The sequence below is a fragment of the Anguilla rostrata genome, chromosome 4 (assembly GCF_018555375.3).
Source record: "Anguilla rostrata isolate EN2019 chromosome 4, ASM1855537v3, whole genome shotgun sequence".
Classification (NCBI taxonomy): Eukaryota; Metazoa; Chordata; class Actinopteri; order Anguilliformes; family Anguillidae; genus Anguilla; species Anguilla rostrata.
The window spans coordinates 39,614,090-39,635,055 of record NC_057936.1 but is presented as its reverse complement, the minus strand read 5'-3'; the positions used below and the strand labels follow the sequence as shown (position 1 = coordinate 39,635,055).

Genomic DNA, 20,966 nt, shown 5'->3' with positions numbered 1-20,966 from the left:
CACCCAATCTGAATCCAATTGAACATGTGTTTCATATGCTGAAGAGAAAACTTGAGGCAACTAGACCCCAAAACAAGCAGGAGCTGGAGATGGCAACTGTCCACCTGGTGATGTCTATGGGTCACAGACTACAAGCACTCCCTGCTTGCGAAGGATATGTGACAAAATAGAAAACATGACTACTATCATTGACACATTACATGCATGTCCCAAACATTATAGTGTCCTGAAATTATGCAATAGAAGTGCTGTACATGGTGAAACCAAAGTGTATAAATACAATTTAGTAAAAGCAGAGGATATGCACTTTAACCAAATGTGAATTCTTTGATTAGAAAGAAGTACAGTGCTAAATCAAGAAAACAATGTCTTTGTCGCAAACATAAAGCTCATTGTATTTCTTCCATTTTTATGCTGTAACTTCGAAACATAGGCATTCATATTCAAGTTTTGTTTTGATTAATCACCCAACTGAAACAACAATTATTTTTTTTATTGACAACAAATACAGGTAATGATACAGGTAAGATTCAAAGTTTCCTATAGGGCAATTCTCCAAAGTGCTTATCATACAAAAAAGGTGAATTACAAGTACGATACTTGGTTGTTTTAAGAAGAGACAACCAAGGCAAGTGCTGAGTTGCTGGCTGGGTCACCGTCCCGCCCGAAGCTAGGTGTCCAGTAGTAGTGCCTCCTCAACCCGTGAAAAACCTCCGCCAGAAACACGTGGCCGTCGACCTCATATGGAGAAACGTCTGTGTCCTCCTTGCGCAGTCGCCCGCTTTTAATGAGGTCAGCGAACGCCTGCAGGCAGCAGCACAGGACATTAACACAGAAAATGTTAAAATGAGCTGGATGTTGCCATTTCATGTTTGCTTATTCCTCTGAAAGAATAAGCTGTTAAATATCAACCACCTGTTGACAGCAAGAACTTTCTGTCCTTCATCATCAGGGAGTTAGTGGTTATTGCCCTGACATTCGTATGTTTCTTTTATTAACTCCTTTATCAAGGCAAATAATTAAATTGTATTTAACATAAACATTTGTAACAAACCAGTTTAACTCATTGTATGAGTTTACTGAGGCAATTCAGGACAAGTACCTGGAGGGCACAACAGCAGTGCTAATAATCTATCTGGGATTGAAACCCCCCCCCCCCGCGCCCCCCGCCCCCCCCCCCCCCCCCCCGCCAAGACCAGTTCCCACAATTCAGCACAAAGCTAGTATGTCAATATAAATCTCCAGTGCAGTGTGGGGACGATTATGTTTAATCTCTCCCTACAGCTCGGATGTTGAACATTCTGGCACAGAATGGCTGCCGTGTATCACCCAGGTAGGAGCTACATATTGGTGGTGGCTGAAGTGAGTTTCCTCCATCCCCTGTAAAGCCCTTCTGATCATTACACAAGACACAATATTAATGCAACTGATTATTATGCTGAAATGCGGATGAATGGCCTCGCACCACACAGGCTGGCTCCTCCAGCTTATTGCCCCAGATGTAAATGTGAGACAGGGAGGAGTTGACGCCCATGGCTTTAGCGAGCAAAACCAGGCCCGCTGATCCAATGCTGTTGCTCGGGATAGACAGCCTGTGGAGAAGAAAAGAGGCCACGATAAACATTCTGACAGCCTCAGTGTTTCTTCAAATGAACTATATCGATGCCTCACAATGTTAACTGTCAACTTTTCAGAAATTTGAATGTTAAATAGTTTTTTAGTCTCAATCGCTTATCGGTATGCTTTAGTGTTCCTCATTGTTTTTAAAAACTTCTTGGTTTTATACTTGCTAAGCCTTTAATAAATAATAACAAAAACAAGATTTTCTTAAATGCTTTGAAGTGTCTTAGGGAAATTCCTACATTCTTGTCCACATTCTAGATGAACGCCTGTCTCGTATATATTTGTAGATTGGCATGCTGTACAATTATGAGGTTGGCTGAAAATACCATTTACATAAAATCTATTATATCAAACTGTTTTGCGATTTAACAGGTAGAAGGAGATGATGGGTTCCATTGTGGTAGATTCACAGCCATTTCAATCAATGATAAATTGACCTTCTCTAATACACTGATAAATGACCAGCAATCAAAGTTTTCCAAGATGAGGCTAAAGACCCAGACATATTTCAGAATAATTTTCGTCAAATTCTGCAGTACGCCCGCATGGCTTCTGCGTGCCCTCATTCAGAGACTTCTACAAGCTTCCAAATCCCCATTTTTTTAAGTGTTCCCTTCTAAAGAAAGAGCAAGAGCCTGAATTCAATCAGCCACGTCCTTTACTTTGACTTCCATCTGCCTACTGCCCAACTCGTCGCATAGTATTTGGGAACAGAAACAAGGCCACGCATTAAAAACGCAGGATGGGCGTTGAGTGAATCCGAGCCAGAGGGGGCGCTGGCGACGGCAGGGGGACCCACGCTCTCAGGCTGCTGTTGTGCAGAGCGATGGCCTGGCTGAGGTGGGCCGCCCCCTCATCCTCTATCCTGTTTGAGGACAGGTCCAGGATCTCCAGAGTTGTGTTCAGCTTTAGAAGCTCTGCTAGATGCCTGGCCCCATCACGCGCAATGCTGTTGCTGCAAAGAAAGTAGAGCTCATTTGGTCACATATTGTACACAATGTTACGTGTTTTTTGTCTGTAAAATACCACACTGTGTCAGCTGAATGTTCACTGAATGATACAGCCAGAATACATTCTTGAAATGAGGCAGTAACACTACCACCCCTTGTTCCTGTGCACAGTAGCTATACTAGCTTACATTTTTCCCACACAGTCATGCAAATACATAGGAAATGATGTGTGATATTCAGCTGAATGCACTTACAGGATATTCTCTGACATCAGTCTGTTAAATAAATACAATGATGAAAATCGTATAAATGTGGATAATTTCAGCAATATTTGCTTAGTGAAACAAGGCAAAGGAAACATCAAATGAATGTGCAGACATCCTTTTGCCTCTTAAATACCAGCACACTTATAACTTTGTAAAGTAACCACCACAGGTGTAAAAATAGTTAATTGTACTAGTATTAGCACTATACAGTATATTATAATGCCACAGCTCATTGAGGACCATCATTCTCCAGTGACTCAAGCGAGATTTACCAGCGGAGGTCCAGATATCGAAGGGTGGCATTTTCCCTCAGCGCCTGGCACAGTCTCTCCACACCCCAGTCCGTCATGCTGTGCTTTCCCACGTGCAGTTCCCGCAGGTGCTGGTTCACCTTCAGCATTCGAGCCAAATGCCCCGTTGTCTCCTCCTGGCAGGGAGAAGAAAATAAGATTAATAAAAATAAAGGCACATGAAGAAGTAAGCATCATCCTGGCTGACCTATGTGTAGAGAAGTGGTGTGGTCAGGGCGCCATCTGCAGGCGGAAATAGAGCAGTTTAGCTGTCCTGCAACCGCAGCTGTAGGAAATAACAGTAATTGATAACACTATATGTTCGGCCTGCAGTGAGACTGGGGGACTTCAATGAGAAACTCACGCGGGATCTACATGATCCTTCTTCTGTTGTTTGTGTTCTGTTGAGTTTGTGATATTGTAGAGCACACAATAAAGGCCCGTGTGCATCTATGACTCACATGTGGTTAAAGTGCACATTCTCAGCTTTTATTTAAGGATGTTTTATATACTTTGGTTTCACTACATATTAATTACAGCACTTCTATACACGGCCCAGTACTGCCCTCCGGCCCCATGGATTGTGGATTCAAATCATACCCACACGTGTTGGATGTAATCATAGCAAAGCAGTACAACTGTGCTAAGATAAATCACTTTTCGAACATGCCTCAGCCAATACAATTACATTTCCTTACCCACCAATGGAAAGCAGTGCTTTGATTTGCGCCATATACCTGATGACTGAAGAGCAGGGGGCGGCTGAGATTAATGGTGCGGATGCTCCTGTTGCTGCTCAGGACGATGGCGAAGGCGATTAAGCTCTGTGTATCCTTAAAAAGAGAAATACATCTTCAAAAAGACCAGGAGCTATTTCCAAGCGAGTCATGGCATCAACCCATTTAAAAACAATGCTATTGCAAAGGGACCACAACTTTTCAGCCAGACGGTCCCAAATTCATTACCAGATCACAGTCTGAGATATCCAGCTCCTCTAAAGAAGAATTTGTCTGCAACATAGAGGCCAGGTGCATGGCACCTCCATTCCCAATCTTGTTGCCCGTTATCCGTAACGTCTTCAGTGTTTTATTCACCTTTTCAATGAAGAAGGAGGATTCAAAACAAAAGAAAAACAAAGCACTATAGGGTCAACAGAACAACAATTCCATACATTCCACAGGAAACTCTTTAACTGCATGTGACGTAGGACACTGTCCCAGCTGTGATTTCCAGCAATGCAATTCCATACTGTGCTAACATACACACACACACACACAGTTTGTAGCAAATTACAGTAGTTATTATATTTTTCAAGGTTGTCTGTATTAATATTACTTTTGTGTTGAATTGAGTTAGCCACCACTAATCAAAAGAACTCCTAGAATAACTTCCACTTCACTGAATTATTTATATTAATTTGGTATAAACTCAATATATAATATTATGATTTTGTTAAAATTAACGATTTGTGAGGCATTTTAATAATTTATTTTATATATTAAATACATTTTTAATATATATACACTCACCGGCCACCTCATTAGGTACACCTGTTCAACTGCAAACTGCACCCGTTAGCGCAAATATCTAATCAGCCAATCACGTGGCAGCAACTCAATGCATTTAGGCATGTAGACATGGTCAAGACGATCTGCTGAAGTTCAAACCAAGCATCAGAATGGGGAAGAAAGGTGATTTAAGTGACTTTGAACGTGGCATGGTTGTTGGTGCCAGACGGGCTGCTTTGAGTATTTCAGAAACTGCTGATCCACTGGAATTTTCACGCACAACCATCTCTAGGGTTTACAGAGAATGGGCCGAAAAATATAAAATATCCAGTGAGCGGCAGTTCTCTGGGTGAAAATGCCTTGTTCATGGCAGAGGTCAGAGGAGAATGGCCAGACTAGTTCGAGCTGATAGATGGGCAACAGTAACTCAAATAACCACTCGTTACAACTGAGGTATGCAGAAGAGCATCTCTGAACGCACACCACATCAAAACTTGAAGCAGATGGGCTACAGCAGCAGAAGACCACACCAGGTGCCACTCCTGTCACCTAATGAAGTGGTCGGTGAGTGTATATCATATTTCCTGAATGAGACTGATTTATTATCCTTAAATTACATCACCATTTGCAGAAAAATGGTATAACCATATCCCCCACATTAAATGGTGCTGTACGTGAGTAGTAGAGGTATATCACCCTACAGCAGCATGTTCAGAACATGAACCAGTATGATGAAATCTGATGAATGCAATTCACCTACTTGTAAACATTTTCCAAGGAACTTTGCACCGCTGGCCTTTATGTTGTTGCCCATGAGATTGAGAGACAAAAGAGATACATTCTCCTGGAAAACACATTCTGTGTCTATAAAACAGATCCTGGAAAATACACAATCACCAAAAAAAAAGTCTCTAATAAAGTAGCTTCTCTTCTTAAGAAATGCTATCTTGCAAAATTCTCCTGAGATGCACGCACACACATACAGACCTGTAACATATATTATCCTCTGCAAAACTCTCTTATGTAAAAAGCATTTGCGGATTAAATGTACACTCTGTTTAACTATGTAATAATGTTGCTAAATGGATAAGAGCAACAGAACCGTAAAACATATCACCAAGGCTACAGTTCAATATGCATTTCTCCTCCTAGAAGAGTACATTATAACTGCCAAAAATAATTTCAAATCATGATTTCAAAAAATGGTCTTGGTTCAGAAAAATAAATAAATAAATCAGCATATGACATCCATTTTATATTGAACTGAGAAATACAAAATGATATTGCTAAAGGCAGGTGGCTACCATGCAGGTATACTGTATACTGCATGTCAGGTATGTTACGATGGGGTTAATGTACTGTGTAGTGTTCCTTTTCTACTAAGGAGAAAGTCAAAGTTGTTTTTAGACAGCTTCCCCTGCAGCAACTTTTGCTTTGGTTTGTGTTTGTATCACAAGTTTCCTCCACTTTCTTAAATATTAAACCGAGTTCTGGGGTAAGCATGACAGGACACAGCTACGCCTACCTGGAGAAGGTCTGCGAGGTGCTTGGCGCCTTCGTCGGTGATTTCGTTGTACCGTAAATCGAGAGCTACAAAATACGAAGGGTTCTCTTAAATTATACAAACCGAAGGGCCTGGGAAAGCAATACATTAACATAGCGGTAATTAACTCTTTATTTATTTATTTACTGAGTCACATTTCACTTTCGTCTCTTGGTTGCTGTAACCTATATGAAACCCTCCCAAAACCAAAGCCACTTTTCCTGATGTTAAAACTGGGATAGGGAACGACTTTAATAATGTAATGAAAAGCCTGCATAATGGCTGAAATTTCAAATGCAAACACAATGGCCTCGGTAAAAATAATAACAACAATAATGATCATAATTAGCAGCCATATGAAAAATTTTGAGCAAGTAAGCAACTTAAATAAATTTAAAAAAAAAAACACTTCAAAGCTGTAAATGAGTGCTTTTCACGAAGCACAATAGATTTATTCATCATACCGTACCTTTAATTGAAACGTTGTTGCATAGGGTTTTGGACAACGCTAGAGCATCTTCATCTGTCAGCTTTTGCACTGGCAGCAACCGGTTGTTCCCCGTCACTTTTATCAGAATCTCTCTTTATCAAAACAAGCGCCAACGTTATATTACGAAAAACGAGCAGGGATACGGGTAAAGTTTTATTTTTAATTGAAATAATTTCACCTTGCACAACATGCAAGCAAAACACTTCTGAATTTCCGAGATGCCTGACTTTTCACAAATTCGTATATTAGCCAACTAATTTTTGCCAGTTACCCAATAACTACAGAATGAGAATATACGCTACCAACTTACTCTGTCTGTCCCTCCGTATCCTCCAGGACCTGTAAAATGTACGGATTCGGGCGCAACTGCAGCTCTGAGCAGATGACGGAGTACCGCTCTTTAATGCTTCCCATAACTTTCAGCCAACTTCGACCCACAATTAAAATGTGAATTAAATCAAACACGATAGTTAATTTTGGTAAGGTTCATTAGCTAAGTGGTTATCAGGCGAGTAAAATGATGCTAGCTGTCTGAAAGTGACACATTCTCCTCCTGGAACCAAGGACTGTTTGGAGTTCCTATAACAACCGTGCGTTTCACATGCGCCGGGCAGCGCGTGCGCACTACACACGACTTGCTCACCTAATACAATTAGTCAGTGACAGCAGGTCACAGCTTCGCTTCAGTACCGTAAAATAATTGTGTAATGTGACTATGATCAACTGGGAGCCTCACTTCTGCTACAAAAATACCAGAATACTTTTCTGCCTTTATTTCTTCTAGATGTGTGTAGGGGAGAGGGTGTGGCTACAGAGCCTCTGTGGGATCAGGTTTCAACAGTGTATGTAGCGAGCTGCAGAAATTCCAGAAGTGAAGAAGCACAAGTGCAGCCAAGCGAAACAACAAGCTGATGGGGCCCTTCAAAAACCAGTCAACCTTGGAAGTGCTTTTCATTGATGGCAGTAGTTAACAAAGGGAATGATGAAAAGCGACGCAAAGTTGGTGTGTTTTCTGTGGGACATGTAAGTAACATTACCTCTAGCTATCTAGAGGTAACTAGCAATGTTACAGTAGCTAGTCGAGTACATGGGGTGAGTGGGCGGAGTGTTGAAGATGGAGGAGGAATCTTTTTCAATTGTAGACACAGGACAGGACCACAGCAAGGCTAAAAAATCCTGCATAATAAATCTTTTAAGTAATTATCAATGTACAGCAAGGCTTCCACAAAATAACATCCACAACAAAACCCCAGGATAATTACATTCATGGCAATAGATTACAGGTTCACTTCCTAAAAGCAAAGTAACGGCAATACAGAAGAAAAAAAATTCAAATCAGACATAAAACAAGCTTGAACACGCTTGCTTCAGTTATAGCACCCCCAATGGTGGACATGGGGACATGGGTTATTATTTGTTTCTGAGGTGGAGTGGAGATTTCAAAGCCTCCTTCTAAATTTGTCATTTCTATCATGTATGTTTTTTCCACAGACACTTTAAGCCCTGGAATAGTCAAAATATGGCTCCATTGCTGTTATGGTGCGTTAGAGTGTCCGCATGCATTTCTCAAAAGGGCACCGATGGTATAGATTTACAGAGACTTGCTATGTGTGTATATGTGTTCCATGGAGCCAATCAGGTAAAGTTTATAATGTCCAAGTTTAGCAAAAAATTCAAAATGAATGGCAAGAAAACATTCCAGACGGGAAATGATGTAATCGTGTCCACGAATGAGGTGAACTCTCAGTGAATCAGAGGGGACGAAACCTTGGACAATCGGCCATACGGTTGCCGAGTTATAATCCTAATTCCCAATCCCCCCAACCCAAAGTTTGCATAAGAACCAGCAGTGTAGGCAGAAGGATACGAAAGTGAATTGATTCATTAAGAGGCATAGAAAAACAGAAACAGAAAATTTATTTAATAATGTGAATGTATGCCTGCATTTATAAGAACATAATGTTAACTGACATTAGCCCATTCAGCCCATCTGGGCTGGCCATTTTACCAACAAGGTGCATCTATGAACTGTCACACCTGCTCGCTAACTCAACTAGAAATTGAATCTGTAATCCACTTTAGTAATAGCTTTTAAAATGCAAAAAACTAACTTCCCCCTTCAGACTCTTTAATCTTGTTTTCAAAGTACTTCTAAATCATTTTATGATGCGACTCATTACCTGCCTACAACATAATCCCACAAATGTTTTTTTTTCTTTTGAAAAAAATTACTGATCCTGAGAAATTAAACAATAAAAACCATGTTTCACGATGATTTAGAAATCCACAAGTGTCAGAATTCAAATCAATGTCCCAACAGTCAGACTTCATTGAAAAGTGAGATCACATCATTTAGTCCATTACGTCATCCATTTTCTTGAAATCGCTGTCCCTAGCAAGCGATGCGTGTCCTTTTGCATCCGCAAGTCATTTCTCCACCTGAATATGCACTGCAATGGAATGCCCTGTGCTCCACTCCAACGTCTGACCTGAGATTCTAACCTACAGCATTCAGTCGTGTCCTCAGTGCTACTCCATATTAAAGCCAGAGTAAGCACTCCATGCTCTTTATGCAAGGGTGATGCAACAAGCAGGAAACTCCCAACCCTGCCCTGCCCTACTAATCCTGTGCCACTCACACCCCCTCCATCATGACCATGCTGGGAACACAACCAACCAATGGGGGGGATAAAGTGAATTAGGTATTTGCACAAGGCAGGAAGGTTCAGTGCAAAGCTGCAGACAGCCAAGCTACCAGGCCCTGTGCAGCGCGAGCCAGGCGGTGGGTGGGAACGGGGACGGAGCCTCAGTCGAGAGTCTGGAAGAGGATGAACTCGGTCACCGTTTGGTTGATGGCGGCAGCAGCGGTGGCTGCTTCGGTGGCGGCAGCAGCCGCAGTGGCGGCTTCGGCATCGGCGGCGGCTTTGGCTCTGGTCATCAGCTCCGCTGTGCTGGGTCCTGGGGGGACGCGGGACAGCAGGGACTGGTGGTCGATAGGGATGTTAAGTGGGAACGGGAGCGCCGCCTGGTCTTGCTCGGGAACTTTGGTTTGCAGAGGATGACAAATAAGAAAACACAAGATTCAGAATACAGACAGTAATGTAGTCACTGGTAAGCTTCTCACGATGTTACTATTTTAACACCGGCGTTCCCTCTAAAAACACGAGTAATACACCGGTGTTAAACTTATATTATAAATACAATTCATAAAAATCTGTTTTAATTGCTAAGTACAGTTAACAAATAAAGATGCGTACCATGTTAGCATTCAGCACAACCTACAATAAAGGCTAGCTAACAAAACCTGCACTTAATTACAAAATCTGCGCATTGCAGACCTTTTCCATGAATATTCTCTGAGCGACAGCCAAGAACGAAGAGTAGTACCTATATTCACAATTTCAAATAATAAAATGCAGTTTTGTGTTGCAATTAAGAATTTTATTACTCACCTAAAAGCCTAATTAAGAAGAACTGGCGGTGTCTGATGGCATTAAGTATTTTGTGAATTAATCAATGTATTGATAATCAAGGAAAATGATTGAAAATAGGTTGAGACCAATAATCAGTTTAAGGGGAAGTTTTCTGCCCAGTCGATTTTCAGCACAGAAGCCACCAGACAGCCGTACTTGAATTCAAGTTTTTCTTTCTCTCCATTTTTTTTCAAATTATCTGCTACGTCAGACTACCACACATCTGCTGACATGACAAGGAGACTTTGAGGAGTAATTTGATGTGCTACCAGCAGCATCAGGAATGGCCAATTGGGCTTGGGCGATTCCTTGACTTAGGCTTCTACTTCTATACACTCAAAGATTACTACACAGTAGGCCTGCACTCTAATTTACAACTCTTCTAGGCAACTGCTTGCGTGACATCAAGCGAAGACCGACCAACAACTCAGTGCTCAGCACCGTTTGTTCTCCTCCAAAACCACATCTAATAACACACTGAACAGAGATAAGGCCACGTACAGTAGGTGATATAAATGTGCTTATATTCGTTGAATAACATTGACACTGAAGCTCTGCAAATTGACTTTTATTTATTCATTTTTTACTTTTACTTTATCGTAAACAAGCCTAGACATAGAACTGAAATTGGAGGGGGTGGTGGGCTTACTGTTGTGTACTTTCAATTTGTGCTTCTTCAGATACTTTGCCCCCGTGTAGGACTTTTCACAGAGGTCACACTCAATTTTCTTCATACCTGTCAGAAAAGGACATATTTACAATGAGGCACAAAAGTGCTGTAAACATGCACTTGCCATTTCACAGACTGGTTAGTGCTCAGCCAATGCTAAAGCAAGGTTTTGAGGGCTATTTAGTGAAATGTTAAGTGTGTTGTTCGTAACCTCGTGTAAAGCATTTCAGTGAGTATTACGATTTTTTCATTCTTTCACAACACTTCAACTTTAACATGTTTTAATAAAACCTACTTACTCCCATATTTAGATGAACTGGGTGGAGAGAAATCTCCCAATTATTCCGCTTAATTTGTACACAACCATGGTAATTAAAATATTAATGCGAAATCATACAATATAATCAACGCATGCTGGCTTAATGTGCAGACATCGATGCGTGTCTGTTGGATGCTCACCTTTTGAACACGGGAAGTGCTTTTCGAGTTCTTCCGCGTTCGTGAACGTTTTGTTGCACACTATACAGAAGCAGGAAGTATCTCCTGTTTGAGATCAGAGACATGACAATTAACCATCCAATCGCTGATTTTATTCAAACAGGCAGGAATAAGTAAGTCCTCCCACAAAAAACTACCACGGGCCTAAAAACTGATGTGAAGATATGAAAATGAACTTGCAGTGCCTGTCTGTGTCAAATCTATTGGCCAGCTACAAAAAATATTTAGAAATATTCCTTTTAACTACATTGCTAGCAAGAAATACAGACAGACATTTCTTTCATCCCCCACCCCCCAGGTTTTCTATTTTCTCTCTATATTACAGGGCTGTATCATAACTAGAGGCCTATCTCAACGTGCAATGTCCTCCAACAATTTGGAAGGCCGTGTAATAGCACGTTGTCCAAAATGCATGCAGCCAGCTGTTCCCTTCTTATCCTTCTGCAATCACCAGCTGTGCAGTTACACCTTGCAGGCAGACTGCAGGCACTCAGTTGAGCAGGGGAGTCACTGCTGCATGATGAGATGGGCAACACCCTTCCAAATGAATCCCTCTACCGCAGGCAAATACGCTGTCAGACTGCATGGGCTGCGGGCCGGCTGACACGGAGCATGCTCAGGACTGGAGGCACATTGCTTCTCAGGGGCTTGTGCTTTAGTAGGATGTGCCATCCAGGAGCCTCACAAGGTTACGCTTGGTGATGAAAACATAGTAGCTATATTTTAAATGAAAGAAAACATAGGGGGTAGGGGCTCTCCTTTACCTGTGTGCTTCCTGGAGTGGGCGAGCAGGGAGCTGGAGACGGCGAAGGCCTTGCCGCAGGTGTCGCAGACGTAGGGCTTCTCACCCGTGTGCCTGCGCATGTGGTAGGTCAGCGTGCTGGCCTGGGCGAAGTGTTTCCCACAGCGGTCACACCCGTATGGCTTTTCTCCACTGTGTTTCCTGCCAGCAGGGCAGCAGCAGAGGGACACAATAAGCAACCTCCCACAACAGACTTTTACTGGTGGTGGTCCTACCCCTTGGCCCGGGAGAGCCAGGGGTGTGGTCCAGTTTCTGTTGTTACTTGGCGCTAAATGGATCAATTAAAGTAGCTGGTAACAGTTACCTCACCTCATCTGGTTTAATGGGTCTAATCTGGTTGCTGATGATTCTAAGTGAAAAACCAGAAAACCCCTTTACAGCACCTACAGGGTGGATTAAATCAATCAAAATTTGGATGAAGAACTACTGGAAGGAATTTTGCATTCAAGTTTATACTCTGAGTTTCAAATGCAGAAGTTAACTATTTCTACCAGGGGCTGAACTTCTTTGAAAGTGCCATTTGTATTAGTAGGTGACTTTATGCCTATCAATCATGTCCACTAATAACACACATTTATATGCGTTTGTGTGCTTTCTAGGGGCTGGATTTTCAACAGGGGGCCTGGTCCATGGACCCTTGGAGGTCCTCGAAGGTATTGTAGGGGGTTCCTGGCCAGACTTGATCTGCATCGACTCTTTAAAAATATATACATAAACCTTTTAAATTAATGATGGGGGGTCTCTGGGATGCCTTTGAGTCTGGGTGGGGGACCCTGTACCAAAGCTGGTTGAAAACACTTGTTCTAGAGGAAGGGTTAGGTCCTTACCAATTTAACTTTTTTAAATTGACTTGGGGTTGGAGCTCAGCACCTCTGTCAGTGTTGCAACTACATTGTGGATAGCAACCCCCCAAAAAAAGCACCTAGTCACTTACTAAAAATGACTCACTTTCAGCAACATTACCAACTGTGTCCCAAAGAGTTGATTATTATTAGTGCCCCAATGCGTTTAAATATAAAAAGCCAATTCTACATATCCATTTTATATACCTTCTGTGAGACAACTTCAACTGTTTAACAAAACTTGTTTACTTCAACCACTTCCTCTACTAATGTTCAGTTGTTTACTTAAGTAAAAGCAATTGTCCCGATTTTGTTGTTTTATTAGCCTAATAAGAAAACTTCTACAAACATCTTAATCTCCATATCTGGGATACAAATGTTTATGGCATTACTAAATATTTTTTGTAGGATTCTGTTTATGTCCATTTTTGGAATTCCCAGATTTAGTTATATTTTCATTTATAATTTTGCTTTTCTATTTTTTTTTTTTTTACAAATTTATACAAAAAAGCCCAGAGAGAGTACATTTTGGAGGTACCTACACAGCCTACTCAAGATTCGTGTTTCGTGGAGTTTCATTCTTTCCCCCATAATCTGGCAACACCGTTTTGAATCCAAATAGTAGCTAAAATGCAAGAATTACACTGCAAATATTAGCTAAAATTATACTATCACATCATTTGGCCATGTTTAAGCCACAAATCAAGCTGTCCCTACCAACTCTACAAAAAAATTAATTGGCAACACTGCTCACTGTCAGGATTTCCCAGAATTCCCAAAGCTCCTACCTGACATGTATTTTGAAGTTACTGGAGGTGGCGAACTGCAGCCCACAAGAACCACACTTGTAGGGCTTCTCCTCTCCGTGGTGCATGCGGCGGTGGAAGACCACCTGGCACTTCTGGGCAAAACTCTTATCGCATATGTCACACTGGAAGGGCTTCTCCCCTGTGTGCAGAAGATAAAACACAGTACAACGTTCAACATTGACAGGGGACATTTTTATGATTGACAATCATGTTGGACACAGGGAGGGGAAAAATACATGCACTTTATTTTAAAATAAACCAAAAGAGAGAGAGAGAAAAAACACTGAATTTTCTGAATCAAGTCAAAAATAAAACAAATCAGATATGTAAATCTCGACTAGACACTCAACTAAAAGCGGAAGCCTTGCTATTTGGACAGAAAAGCCTGAAGGTGCATTCACATTGGTGCTAGTATCAAGTGGCTAACTGTCCCGATTTTCAATTGGTGGCACACGCAACTCCATGACAGCTCCTTCCCTTGACTAGGCAACAATGGGATTTTTGTCATCTGGACTGCACTGTGTAGGAGAGTATGGTTACTACTCTGAAACTACTCACATGCAGGAGAAGGCCATAATGAGGTGCACATCTATTGCATAATAACCAGAGATCTCAATCTACAGCTAGGTTTCAACAGAGCTTACGTACAGTTTCATTTGTTTGGGGGCAAGGGAATATCTGCAAAAGGTGCAAAGCATTGTAAGAGCCAATGTGAACACACCATAACTAAAAATCACAGACTGCTTTTGAAGACCACGCACCTCTCCACTTGAGCCACAGCCCCGTGGGCTCCAGAGGCTGAAGGCACCTCACCTGTGTGTGTTCGCATGTGCGTCTTCAGCTGGTTCCCCTGGCGGAAGGCTTTGTTGCAGAGCTGGCACTGGTACGGCTTGACGCCGCGGTGAATGCGCATGTGGCGCCGCACGCTGCTCGACTCGGAGAACACCCGCCCGCAGACGCGGCACACGGGCTTGCCCTCCACGAACACCAGCTGCTCGTCGTCCTCGTCCGGGTCGGAGGACGGGGCATGCGAGCGGTTCTCCTTGAGCCTGCCCTTCCTCGGCCGGCCCCTCTTCCTCTTGGGGGGGCGCTGCTCCTCTTCCGGGCCGTCCTCGCCGCCCACCGCCCACGGCGCCTGCCAATCGCGATCTTCCGCGTCAGCGCGAAGCGCCTGGCTGGCCCGTGCCCCTGGGGGCCTGCCCGGGGACCTGCCGGGAGGTTTGGGCTGCCCCACCAGGTCGGGCTGCCCAATGAGATGCCTGGTTTCTCGCTGGAGGACAACAGTGCAGTTCTTTAGGATGCTGCCATCCGGCATGACCTTAGGCTTCCTGGCCCTCTGCGACACCCTGGTCCTCGATACTTCTGCCTCCATCACCTCCACCACCTCACCATGCTCCTGCGCCTCCTCTTCCTCGTGCGCTGTGGGCTGCTGATCCCCCTGCCCGTGGTTCACGTCCTCGGGAGCCCCCACCTCCTCCTCCTCTTCAGGTTCAAAAGAGTCGTAGGCGTCCGAGCTGGGTGGGGCAGGTTCTTGCTCGTGGGTGTCACTCGTCTCCCCTGTCCCGACAAAGACGGGCTTGATGTCTTCCTGGACCAGGATGCAGAGTGTAATGACGTCTTCCATCTGAAGAAAACTGGCAGCCTTGCAGATATCTTCTACGTTGTCGCTGTACACCAACCCCATGTAAAACATGAGACAAATCAAGCAAAACGGCATACATGTTTTACGAAATAGAAGGAATGTGATGATAATATTACACGATGGAGCATTTCACAATGATGGTAATTAAAAGTACTCCCATTAGTTGATTTAATTACCACTAAGTAATCAAATATTAGGACCAATTAAAAAGTAGAAAATCATCGCCTATGGCTACCTGTCAACATTCAGGTACCCGGTGTATACGTAGTCCAGCAACTTCTGGAACACTTGCTCGTTGACACATTCAGGATCCAGTGAGGTGGTGACGCAATTTTCCGCTGAGCTCTGCCACTGGGAGCTAAAATATTCACTGAACGCCGCCAAAACGTTTCGGTGGGCTCGGAACCGGGAAGGGCCTATTGCGACAGTACAGTCACAGAAGCAGCCGGCCTCCAGCTGCTTCCTCAACTGCTCCAGGAGTCGCTCGCTGTGAGGAAGTGACTGCATAGCCATTCCACTGCTAACCCGCTTCACCTGCAATGTTATAATTATTGACAATGGATACAAGATAATAAAAATGCTACAATACGTAAGTGGGGGAGCAAAATACAAAAACAAACGATAGCTATCTATCGTGTTGCACTGGTCATTTTCAGCAGATGACGTAATTTTAAAAGATCGCGACTAAAAAGTAATCTACGTAGCTAGCTACGTTAGCTAGAATTTTCCACAGCAGTGATACCACGATAGAGACATGTGAGATGACAAATGGCAAGCCAATGAAACATTCGTTTAACTTTACTTGTGTTAGCTACTGCAACATAAGTTAACTAAAACAATATTATGTAGACGGGATAAGGCGTGTCACATGCGGAAGGCTGTAACCGCTTTCATAGTGATTTCCATAACATTTCACAAATAAATACAAGAAAGCAGTTTTTAAAACCGCTTCAAACTCAAGCATAAACCGGATATACGTTTTCTCAGACATGGAAATCCAAACTGGCTAACTTAAGAAGCTACCGGTCCGCCAGAAAGAACAACACGGTTTATTTAAAAAACGGACGTTCTGGAGAAGTTAAAACACCCCAGCTAGCTGATATGCACACACAACACGAAATGCAACCACTTTAAAGGTAACTTACAGTAGCTCAAAGTACGACTCTCTTTCAAAAAGCAAGATGTTTGCAGAACCAGGGTACCTTCTTAATACCACTATTTCGCTTTCAGGCGTCTTTTGATGATGTCACAGGATTTACGCTCTGACCATCATTACACAACGTAATTTCCGCTCCCACAAGCGCAAACTCCTTTAGAATAAACCTGGAATAATCATACAGAAGTGGCAAAAGAAACGCTGACTTGCCTTCAAATAGTATCAAAATATTATCAGAATGGAGATGTCCTCATTGCGAGGTTGAGTTCTTGTCCGCAATACAGAATACTCCACAACACCCAATCTCCAGTGAAAAAAGATTTGTTTTGTTATTTGGTTATAAATTGGCGTGCCTTCATCAGGGTAGGCTACAAAGGCGATACGCGTTCGTGCGACTCCTCTTATATATGGAATAAACATACTTTAATTTATAACTTATTATAATGACCTATTTAACAAATTTTTCTTCAGTTTGATGAGAAAATGGGTGCTTCACAGCTCAGGTTGGCTGAGGGCGTGCTTTCCTGTCTAACTGGATGGAACATGGACACATCGTAAACAATTGGCTGTTGAATTGGTTAATTCGACTGTCATCGTCATTTCCATATAATCGAAAAATGACAAGAATAAATAGAATGAAAACTCGGACTTGCGTGAAAATTTAAATTAATATTGCAGTGGTACAGCCACCGTTTGCTTTCATCTTTTAAAGTTACTGCTAGCGGAGCAGCTAAATACTTGAAGCGTGCCATCCAGATGCGAACCATGCACCATAAATTAGAGTCCATAGCCTATGTCTAGTCTTCCTGGTCTTTTTGTGGAATTGAAAAATCGCAGAGTAAAATTGTGGCAGTTTGAAAAAGCAAAAGGGACGATTACTAACCTGTTATTTTACTCTGACAAAAAGTGAGGAAGGTGATTTTTCCAGTTTGCTTTTACTGTATCCCCAACGTAAATTACTTACCTGCAAACTAGTCGCTTTTCGGCGAAATTCGCAAGTTTTCACCGCAGGTTTTCGCCACAAAAGTAATGAGCCAATAACTGTTACACCACCACCGTTTGTGGTGTTCACTCGCTAGGTGGCACTGTCATAAAATTTTCCCCGACCGTGAAGACTGCCTTACTTGTTTACATTTTGGACAGATGTGGCTAGTGGGTAAATATATCGCTGTTTCGAAAGTCACGTTAAACAAGTAGAAATTAACGCCATCAGCGGTGATTAACACATCTACCAAGTATTTTGTTAGGCCATATAGGCCTAGGCTACAAGGTTAAGCAGGCAGAAAATCCCTTAAACTGATTAACGTTGTTATTGGTGTCAACTTGTTTTTAATTATTGTACTTGATTAGAAATGACATATTACTAAATATGATAGAGACAGGTCTCCTCAATTAGTTTAGACGAGAAAAACATTCTATTTGCGTCACAAAATTGTGCACATTTCAATCTACACTAGCATATTAAAAACTGGATAAACGTAGCCTACACACTCCGAAAATGTTCATGGCAAAGATCTGGAATACGCAGATTTTGTCACTTGAACGAGCACAGGTTAGATGGCATTTTTGAGTTTATAATTTATTTTGAATTTATTTGATCTTCATAGCATGGCGTGACGAAGGAAACTTTATCTACAATTGAATTTTTCAGATCGTGGGCAGACTTGTTAATCAAGGAAAATGATTGGAAGTCAAGACTAATAATCAGGGGAAGTTTTCTGCCGCCTCGATTTTCAACAGCCACCACTGTGCCTTAAGTTAAACTACCAGTACTAGTCAGTTAGCTAAATGTGTGTAATAGAACACACCTTGCCACACCATATTGCCACTATAAAAACTCTCTCTCTTTCTCTACCAAAATATAACATAAGCTGTGTTTTCCATTTGATTTGTCAGTTGTTGTGCATATTGTGTTTTTGTTTTGTTTGATCAACTTTACTGTATAGTGGATGCAATGCATTTTAATACAATTTTGGACCCAGCTCTGCACTCTCTTTACTTTTTTTAAAATTTATTTTTATTTTTTAAGTGCCCTGAACTGATGTCCCCTTAGGCTACATTACTTTTGTAATGTAAGGGGGACATTAGCAGTAAGATTAGGCTACACTAATTCTAGGGTGAGTTTTTCCCTATATCCTCATGCTAAAATCTACTGTAAATCCACATTTTAAAGCTGATATAAAAAAAAAAATCAAATCTTAATTTCTCATCTGTAGACGTTGGCAGGTTATAACCAAAAGTAGGCTGCGCTGCATAACATATAATGTGTGAATTCAAGTTATTTGCGGCTGCAGATTTTAAAAAATGGTGGTTGAAATAAAATTCTGCGAGTACTCGACCAATCAGAAATGTTCAGCGCTTGCGCCCCTCCCCAAAATTTCCTGTACTTTTCGAAAGTACTACCCCCCGAGCAGGGACTTTTTTAGGGGTAAAGTCCCCGGAACTTAATTTAGACCCTGGTTCCTGCGGTGGAAACGCACTGAGTTCCTCAAAAGGTTCCTAGTTCCTGGGGAAAGTTCCTGCGGTGGAAACGCGGCTTATGATGTACCCAGCGGTGGTCTTCCATGTCCTGCGGAGTTGAATTCCCAAAACCACAGCAAAATCCATGAATGTCATTCGTTGCAGAATAAAAACAAGTTCTTATCTGACATTATCTGTCTACTTGCTGGGGATACACTTTAAAAAATGACACTGGTAATTATCGTGTTGTTATCTATCTATCTATGAAAATTGAAAGTCACTTACAGTCAGGTCCATAAGTATTTGGACAGTGACACAATTTCCATCATATTGGCTCTGTACACCACCACAATGTATTTTAAATGAAACAATCGAGGTGTGATTTAAGTGTAGACTTTCAGCTTTAATTTAAGGGTTTTGTCAAAAATATTGTATGAACAATGTAGGAATTACAACCATTTTTATACATAATTTATGATTATTAATTTATAATCATAAATTAAATTGTCATTTTTAATATTTGGTTGCAAATCCTTTGCAGTCAATGACTGCCTGAAGTCTTGAACCCATACTCATCACCAGACGCTGGGTTTCTTACCTGGTGATGCTCTGCCAGGCCTCTACTGCAGCTGTCTTCCTGCTTGTTCTTGGGGCGTTTTGCCTTCAGTTTTGCTTTCAGCAAGTGAAGCAAATCCATGCTCAATTAGATTCAGGTCAGGTGACTGACTTGGCCATTGCGGAACATTCCACTTCTTTGCCTTAAAAAAGTCTTGGATTGCTTTCGCAGTATGCTTCGGGTCATTGTCCATCTGCACTGTGAAGCGCCGTCAAATGAGTTTTGAAGCATTTGGCTGAATCAAAGCAGATAATATAGCCTTATACACTTCAGAATTCATCCTGCTGCTTTTGTCAGCAGTCACATCATCAATAAATACAAGGGAACCAGTTCCAGTGGCAGCCACACATGCCCACGCCATAACACTACCTCCACACCATGCTTCACAGATGAGGTGGTATGCTTTGGAAAATGAGCAGTTCCTTCCCTTCTCCATGCTCTTCTCTTCCCATCATTCTGGTACAAGTTGACCTTTGTCTCATGTGTCCATAGTATGTTGTTCCAGAACTGTACAGGCTTTTTTAGATGTTTTTTTGGCAAACTCTAATCTGGTCTTCCTGTTTTTGAGGCTTACCAATGGTTTACATCTTGTGGTAAACCCTCTGTATTTACTCTGGTGAAGTATTCTCTTAATTGTTGACTTTGACACAGATACGCCTACCTCCTGGAGGGTGTTCTTGATCTGGCCAACTGTTGTGAAGGGGTTTTTCTTCATCAGGGAAAGTATTCTGTCATCCACCAGTTGTTTTCCGTGGTCTTCCGGGCCTTTTGGTGTTCCTGAGCTCACCAATGCCTTCTTTCCTTTTAAGAATGTTTTTGCTATCTCTCTGATGGGTTTTCTTTCAGCCTAATGATGGCTTGCTTCACCGACAGTGACTCTCTTTGGACTTCATATTGAGAGTTAACAGCAACAGATTCCAAATGCACATGCCACACTTGAAATCAATTTAGACCTTTTATCTGCTTACTTGTAGATGAAATAATGAGGGAATAAGACACACCTGGCCATGGAACAGCTGAGCAGCTAATTGTCCAATTACCTTTGGTCCCTTAAAAAGGGGGGACCACATATGAAAAGTGCTGTAATTCCTACACCGTTCACTTGATTTGGATTTAAATACATTCAAATTAAAGCTGAAGGTCTGCACCTTGAGCTCATATTCATTATTTAATTTCAACTCCAATATGCTGTGGTAGACAGCTAAAATAACAATAACTTTGTCAGTGTCCAAATATTAATGGACCTGACTGTAGCTCTTCAGCATGACCCATTCTACTGCCAGTGTTTGTCTATGTAGAGTACGTGGCTGTACGCTTGATTTTGTGCA

The 20,966-nt window shown here is 42.0% G+C and overlaps 2 protein-coding genes across 4 annotated transcripts; both read right to left on the bottom strand.

Annotated features, from left to right (window-relative positions):
• Window positions 1–475: 475 nt before the first annotated feature.
• lrrc34 (leucine rich repeat containing 34) lies at window positions 476–8,412 on the bottom strand. 2 transcript variants are annotated; one of them, XM_064332596.1, is made up of 10 exons: window positions 6,981–8,412; window positions 6,650–6,762; window positions 6,163–6,227; window positions 5,398–5,481; window positions 4,095–4,223; window positions 3,867–3,962; window positions 3,112–3,266; window positions 2,423–2,578; window positions 1,466–1,592; window positions 476–804 (listed from the first exon to the last, which is right to left on the bottom strand). In XM_064332596.1, the coding sequence occupies exons 1-10, from the start codon at window positions 7,082–7,084 to the stop codon at window positions 610–612; spliced, it is 1,224 nt and encodes a 407-aa protein (XP_064188666.1). In that variant the 5' UTR covers window positions 7,085–8,412; the 3' UTR covers window positions 476–609. The 2 variants fall into 2 exon arrangements, with proteins under 2 accessions (XP_064188666.1, XP_064188667.1); XM_064332597.1 differs by lacking the exon at window positions 4,095–4,223.
• Window positions 8,413–8,568: 156 nt separating this feature from the next.
• Window positions 8,569–16,701, bottom strand: mynn (myoneurin). 2 transcript variants are annotated; one of them, XM_064332595.1, is made up of 9 exons: window positions 16,552–16,701; window positions 15,642–15,940; window positions 14,888–15,431; window positions 14,578–14,857; window positions 13,744–13,903; window positions 12,076–12,254; window positions 11,273–11,356; window positions 10,793–10,879; window positions 8,569–9,712 (listed from the first exon to the last, which is right to left on the bottom strand). In XM_064332595.1, the coding sequence occupies exons 2-9, from the start codon at window positions 15,917–15,919 to the stop codon at window positions 9,477–9,479; spliced, it is 1,848 nt and encodes a 615-aa protein (XP_064188665.1). In that variant the 5' UTR covers window positions 15,920–15,940; window positions 16,552–16,701; the 3' UTR covers window positions 8,569–9,476. The 2 variants fall into 2 exon arrangements, with proteins under 2 accessions (XP_064188665.1, XP_064188664.1); XM_064332594.1 differs by having other exon boundaries at window positions 14,578–15,431.
• Between the last annotated feature and the right edge of the window lie 4,265 nt (window positions 16,702–20,966).